At 40.3% G+C, this 7,500-nt stretch overlaps 1 protein-coding gene across 2 annotated transcripts in view; it reads left to right on the plus strand.

The window, feature by feature from the left end:
* Positions 1-5,729, plus strand: part of LOC137980094 (TNF receptor-associated factor 4-like) — a 15,771-nt gene extending 10,042 nt beyond the window's left edge. Inside the window, exons 5-6 of one of the 2 annotated variants that reach the window (XM_068827448.1) lie at positions 3,095-3,172; positions 3,930-5,729. In XM_068827448.1, the coding sequence (XP_068683549.1) occupies positions 3,095-3,172; positions 3,930-4,562 (711 nt within the window). In that variant the 3' untranslated portion in view covers positions 4,563-5,729. Of the gene's footprint in view, positions 1-3,094; positions 3,173-3,814 lie in introns of both variants that reach the window. The other variant, XM_068827449.1, reaches the window with a different exon arrangement.
* Positions 5,730-7,500: the final 1,771 nt, after the last annotated feature.

The raw sequence follows: 7,500 nt of genomic DNA on the forward strand, positions 1-7,500 counted from the left end.
ACAGATGGCCAATCTCAATGTATTATCTTTCATGTGATGGTGTCAATTTATCGCTTGGTTCAAATTTGAAACTCGCCTCAGTTCCCTGCGCAATTCCGAAATGGCCTATACATAGGACGCAACATATCATATCATATATCTTTCTTTACCCTCGGATTTTTAGAGTAGCTTGGTGTAGCTAATATCTCCGATCATTTACGCTCCGATCCCAAACATGATACACCATAGAAGACAGACCACAACACCGGGAACTACATGCCCTACTCTTTGCGACAAGTGTGTGGAAACCTATAATATATTCTTAAGGAAGAGGCTACGGGTAGCTTACACTTTATTCGAAGGATTTTTAGCCGATTTCTTTCAAAATTCACAGTATTTTATTGTTTTATGTTACAATATCTTGGTTTGTACGTGCTATCGTTGTTCTGTTGTTTACTCTAATTTATGCTCAGTCCGCCGTCGTTCTCTTATACCTTTGTTTCATATCAGGTTCAACTCCTTAGTTAGAAGTTAAAAGATAAAAGGCTTAAGAAGATAATTATATGAAACAATTCTCAATTAAAAAGCCAAATCTGTTTGCCATTGTGGGAAGCTTCCTTCCTGTGTGGTTGTTTTCCAGATTAAACGCAATTTGAGCCGTTTTTCAATTTCTCGGTTGCCCACCTTCCGAAACATACGCTTGGATCCAAAGTGGCGACTTCGACCGTTGGCTTAACAAACTAAGCCCTACCGGAATACCGGACCGAAGTTTGTCAACACCAAATTTGTTTATTCCCTCGGGTCCCGACATGACTTCATCGTCTCAGTCGTCCAATCAGAGTCACGCCTCCTTGGTGTTAACAAACTTCAAAAACATTCGCGGCGCGGCGAAAGCGGTAGTGTACAAACTGTAGAGGAAAACTCCATTCTAGTACGTTTGCGCCTTAGTTCATGCTGCTTTAGTTAACAGGACATTTGCCATTCGCGATCGTAACAGTAGATATTTATCAAGCCTTCAAGGAATTAACCTGCGAATAAAATTTGTTCTCGTAGCATATTGTGCAACTACGAATATATTGTGGATGGACTTACTGAAGGCAGTGAAATTTCATTATTAGCATATGAGACCAAAAAGCATGGCTCAAATCGCTTTGAATCAAATCGCTTTGAAAAATAACCACACAGAAAGGAAGCTGCCCACAATGGCAATAAGGTGAAGCTTCTTAATTGAGAATTATTTAATATAATCTTCTTAAACCTTTTATTAGGTTCCCCACAAAAAACCTTATATTTTTGTCAGCCATGTTAGCTTTCCCTTGCACTGAGCTTGGTGGACCTGTGGTGCATTTCGTGATTTATGGGCACCAGTGATGTTTATTGCACGAACCTTAATATACAGCTGTATTCAGCAGCGCAACTTCTATTTGCCTGTACGCCTATCGACTTGCTGGGTTCAATATTTTTTTGACCACGCTCTATTGTCGTTTGGCTCAATGGTCGCCCAGCTACATATAACTGGGTTGAGAATTGTGTGTTGGTCTTGAACTTCTTGAGACCCGAAGCCAGCTATATGCAATGTTTGTGTATTTTGATTTGTGTATTTGTAAGAAACTCGTATTTTAGAAATCCATAGCTGAGCAAGTTAAAATGGTCGGCGTTCATCTTATCAATGGTGATGACCGAGGAGAAGATATCGTCGGGTGTCACAATTCTTTATGTGCTCCTGTGAAACGCAATCAAGCTGACACATCGCAACTCCCACTTGTTCGCGTTGCGAATTGCGGCGTCGCTTATTTCCCTTTCGTAAACAAGCGATGCCATTTTTGAGGGTCGATGCCATTCTTAGTAACCAAACCTTTTCATTCGGTTAGCTTTCAATAAATTGTTAGGATTAGCTTCATTTAAATACTTTGAAATTGCAATCGTGAAGTCGTTGTTTCGGTAGTGTAGAGGTTAAATGCATTTGCTCTTTATCCATTGAACCGAGTACGACATCGTTCCATCAACTTTTAATTTTTTTTTTCTAAGTGTTTTCTAAGGTTTTTTTTAGTGTTTTTTTTTAATTCTAAGTGACATACGCTGCTAATCTAGCCCTAGATTAAGTATATTTTTCCTCATGTGCAAACGACAAACTTAACAGTGAAAATTGTCTCGTCCAAATGGCATCGCTTGTTTACGAAAGGGAAAATTGCTGCGGCTTTTTTTTCCTGGAAAACATGCCAGTACACAGCTTTCTGTTCTGATAAGTAGTGTCAATCATATTGGCTGGAGGTACTTTCAACAAGTCGACACAAATCTTACTTTGGCGAAATTGACAAATGTATAGCAGCGAACAAAAAAAATACCCGAACACACAAAGAACCAGCGCCTTTGTATGACGGGATGCCTGTGATCACTACCGATTTACCGCATGAAATCGAGGCGAAATGCCAGCCAGTTCGCCAGTCCATCGAAAACCTTGAACTGGGATCGAAAACCACGTCATCAAAAAATTACGCGAGAGATCTCGGAAAAAAATGGTTTGCGTTCTCCTCTGTCGAATGCAATTAGCCCGGTAAGATGTGTTACCGAGTCTTACGATAATCGGATATTGCATTGCGTGCAAAGAAAACACTGAAAGTCGCTTCCGGTCCCGCATAAACGAGTCTACCTTTTCGTCGAGCGTCGACAGTCGAGGGTTTTATGTTGAGGGTCGAGGGTAACATGTCGAGGGTTCCAAAAAATATAATAATGATAATAATAATAGGAATATTAATAATAGGGTTATTATTATCATTATTATATTTTTTGGAACGCTCGACCAAAAGGCAGACTACACACACACACACACTGGAGAGCAAATTGCGCACTGGGAGATCTAAAATAAAGCAACTTCATTTAAATTTTCTTTGTCTAAGATGTCCCAGTGCGCAATTTGCTCTCCAATATGGTGGTTTTTGTACCAGCTGCAAAGAGCCCATTCATTCCCGAAGAGCATGTAGGTCGCGTGGTCACGTTCTTGGAGCGTGTGTAGGTAACGCGATTCCCTGAAAACTAAAAATTTTCAGTTAGGTGAGTTAGTGAGTACAATCTACAAATAATAAAGTGAAACAATAACCTTTCATTTGGCCCATAGATTTGCTTGCATGCTGAGGATGAATGTCCGCTGGCACCAATTCCTTGCCCCTATGCTGACATGGGCTGCACCAAAAAGGTAATTTATACCAGCGGAATGCAGTTCATTTTCGAAAAACTCCAAAATATGTTTCGATCCGAAAAGCAACTTCTAATGAAACAGCAGACATCAAAAGAAAGGGCAATGTATATACGTAACATTTGAATGTGCCCGGAAACAAACAACTTCAATTTGAGTTAGGATATATACAGAGGAAATTCATAGCTATAACATGCAAGAAACATTCTACCGTAACACGTCAAATAGACTCGTTAAAAGCTGTGATGAAAAGGATAACACTATTTTCGGTGCAGGGACAAGGATCGGAAAAAATGCAAAATTATCCGCGGAATAACTGACACTGTAAGACGCCGCTCGTGATCTAGGAAATTAAATTGAAAATTTGCCTCAAGGGCGTTGGATAGTTTTCTCCTAGGTGAAGGCCCTCTTTTATCATGGATAGGACTTTGTCTTCATGTGCCCCAAATAAATTCCACTGGCCTCTGCATAACCAACTGGTTGTCTCCCTTCAGTCAAATTTTCTAAGCGCTGTCATGTCTATTTTAAACGTTGCTTTTGATCAGTATGCGGCCCAACAGTATCTTCGGAAAACGGCACAAACGATAAAAACGTTTTTGTAGGCTGTCATTTTGTCTCTTCTTGCATTTTATGCCTTTTCAGAAAAAAAAAAAGATTTTCGGCCGGCGAGAAATGGGAAGTACTTCGTTCTCGGCCAGGAAATTCAGTGGTCATTTGACAGCATGTCTCGATGTTGGTAACAAGCTTTTTCCTGCAGGTGCTGCAAGATGACATTGCCTCCCATATCGAATCTGAAATGCGATTGCATCTTGATTTAGTCTGTGTAAAGTTGAGGGATACAGAAGAAGAGTTGAGGAATACAGAAGAAGAGTTACGTGACACTAAACAGCTAGTGAAGAAACTTGAAGAGAGTATAGATGATTTTAAAAATAAGACCGGCGTTTTTTTGTGGAAGATTCGTGGCTTCCATGAAATCTTGCAACGGGCTAAAACAGGCGACAACGTTAACATAAAAAGTGCTTCATTTTATACAGGTGAATTTGGCTATAAGGTTAGAATGAATTTGTATCCGAATGGTAACAGCGAAGCGAAAAATACCCATCTGTCAATTTTCATTGTTATCATGAAAGGTGACTATGATTCCATTTTACCATGGCCTTTTGTTAAACGAGTAACGTTTACATTGATCGATCCAAAAGAAGATCCAAAGGACAGAGATAATATCTCTTGTACATTGGCAAACTATGAGGAACAAGATTGGAACTCCAGACCTAAGAAAGGGGAAAATGGGGCATGCCGGGGATATCGCAAATTCGTGTCTCATGATAGACTGATGGAAGGAGACTACATTTTAGACGATACCATTTTTATTGAAGCGAGAATCCTTTAATATGTCCTTTGAAACAAAGACAGTTTAACAAAACTTTAAAAGTTTAACGACAAAACTTTTGCAGACTGTGGGAGTTTAGTTAGTGCAAGTAGCCGAACACCAACCTCAACTCAGGCTCTCTCTCTCTCTCTCTCTCTCTCTCTCTCTCTCTCTCTCTCTCTCTCTTTTCCAGCTTTTTGATTTGTGAGGTGACCACCCAAGACTCAGAGGGGGAGTGGTGTAGAGAGCGCAGTTGTCCTTTTTAGAAAAATTATCAGCACTCGGTCGTAATTTTTTTGGTTATAGCGACGACAGGGCCTTGTAAAACCATGGAAAGAAAACGGCGAATTTTTGCTTTAAGCAAACGGACTAATTGTGAAACCGTAACGGGCGTGTACTAATCAAAACGTAATTTTCCTTGTATAAATTGGGAAAGGGACGGAATTAAATAAATGATGGTTGTAGAAAGAAATAGCTTTCTCTTTGTGTTGGCTTCTACTAAACTCAAGTGAATTACTATGCTATCTACCTTTTTTTGAAGTGAAACTGCAAAACAATTTCTTCTTTTTCCCAACGTTGCTTTAGTCCACTTTTTGATATGAACAAAAACAGAGAGCGAGTCTCGAAGGCGTTGATCGAGGATCGAGCACACGCGTTTATAGGACTCCGGTGGAAGAGTGTAGCACGTCTTGTAAGCTACATGTTTTACCAATACAGAAACAAAACTATAAACGTGTGTGCTCGATCCTTGATCAACACCTTCGATATTGCTTCACCCTCGTTTTGTCGTTGGTGGTCACGTGACGAAATCCAAACGGAAAAATAGACGAGATCGCTAATTTTTTGAATTGGTTTGAGCTTGAGCGGTTGAAATTTTTCGATTTCTGAACAGACCTTCACAAACGTGAATGCACTTGCTCCGTGCGGAAACTTTGACGACGTCTTCGAAAACACCACAAACGGTCTTAAAAAAATTTAATGTGAAAAAGCACTAGCTTTGTCGGTATGCTATCTAAATTTGGCTTTGATTTTTACAATTAGTAACTTCCAGAGACCTAAAGTCGGCGTTAGTTTTGAGTAGAGAAATGTAATTCAGGTCTGATGTATTTTTTTTTTCTATATTCCTTGGCAACAAATAAAAATATATATTATAAGCGTGCTGTTGTAGTTTGCCCACAAAAATAAACAATAAAAAAGACAGATTCACGGGTTGATTAATTAGAAATTGTAACCAAGATTATTGGCTGCAGGTGGCAAATCAAGTACTCCACGGCCGCTTGCATCGATACCGTCAGTGGATGCTGCATTCGATGAAACGTTCTCCAATTCCGAACCAACAGAATGGAAGTCGTCAGTGTAACTTTCCCCATTTCCGTTGGTATTTTTGTGCGATGCAGCAGGAGAACAGGGGTCAAGAGTGGCTGGGACATTACCCTCGTCTTGTGCCGGATAGAGAGATTTTGTTTCCACACTTCTAATTCCTTCGATGTTTGCTCTTCGTCTCCCAGACGGGTTTCGTTGATGATGATACAGAACAAGTTTCAGAATGTGCACTTAATGATGTGTTGTGGTGAGACCTCTGTCTTAAACTTTCAATTTCAGCGCTATTACTTCTAGTGAAAGCCACAGGCAATGATGCTTGTGCACTTTCTGCTTTCGAGTCTTCAAAGTCCTCAGTGTACATTGTCATGACTGTTTCTCCTCGAATCTCATCCTGCTCTGTGCTCTGAGCTTGTTATCAGTGTCAGAGGAAGAAGTACAATGGAAACTTACATAAAACGCGTAGCCACAACTTACCTATTTGCACGTTAACAGCGTACTCGCCCTCACTCATTCACTCATTTAGCCAGTTAGAAGCCACGTTCTCCGGGAACGAGGAAGCGTTGTTTCTAATGGCGGCGTATTCTGTAATTAGGGATTGGTCATAGAGTATAGAAGGGGTGGGTCGGGAAAAAAGGATGGGGGTGGGGGGGGGGGGGCATAATTTTTAAATTTGTGCATGAAAAAAAGGGGTGGATCAAGGAAATCATGTTGGTAAAAGTATTGCCTGTCACTCCCCTTCTAAGTGGTGTTTTTGTGCATAGAGTCTTCTGTGCGTATTTTGTTAGGCTTGAGGGGGCTAGGGTAATGCGTAGATTTCCCTGGTGCACACAGAAGAACATTTAGGGCGCGTTCGATTGACCCCAATCTCGTTCCCAGAGCCTCCGTTACCCTTGTCCAGCGGAACGGGCACGAGAGACTCTCCAAAACCGGAACCAGAAATTTCAGGTTCCGGTTGAGTAACTGCGCGTGCGTGAGGGAAGACGGTTAGAAATCAACAAAACAACTGGAGTTCACCTTGTCATGACAGTACACATGAGTATAAACACATCTCCTAATTTACTCGAAACATTTAAACTGTGGAGAATCACAAAGAGTAACGAGAGACATTTTTTCAATCATAACAGATTTCAGTATCTGGTTTCACGCAAGTGAAAATTGATGTATTTTCAAACGTTAGTTGTAAAAAGATTTATTCCTATATTATCTTCAACCTTGTATAGATAAAAATCCAGAAGAAATCACGACTTTTTAGTTTAGAATTTGACAAAGGGCGCGAAATTAAACCGTTTTGAACAGCCAATCAAATATGGCCTTTTTTTGGATTTGACCAGAGTCTCTCTTTCCCGACCGCTGGTCAAAGGAACGATGACTCTGGGAACGAGATTGGTTTGACCCTATTCCAGAATAAGAATATGTGGAGTGATGATTAAAGCGGTATGCTTGGTGCGTTTCGAAGCAGCAAGGATAATAAAAATATGATTAAAATAGCATTTTAGCAGATGTTTGACAATTTTAATGTGAATCTCCGTAAAAACGAAGGCTTTTAAACTTGTATTCCATGTACTCCTAGTACAGTAAATCGAACGCACCCTTAATTCAGTATTAAACCTGCAATGACGTCGAAAGTCATTGTAAC

This window comes from Montipora foliosa, chromosome 12, assembly GCF_036669935.1.
Source record: "Montipora foliosa isolate CH-2021 chromosome 12, ASM3666993v2, whole genome shotgun sequence".
In the NCBI taxonomy this organism is placed as follows: Eukaryota; Metazoa; Cnidaria; class Anthozoa; order Scleractinia; family Acroporidae; genus Montipora; species Montipora foliosa.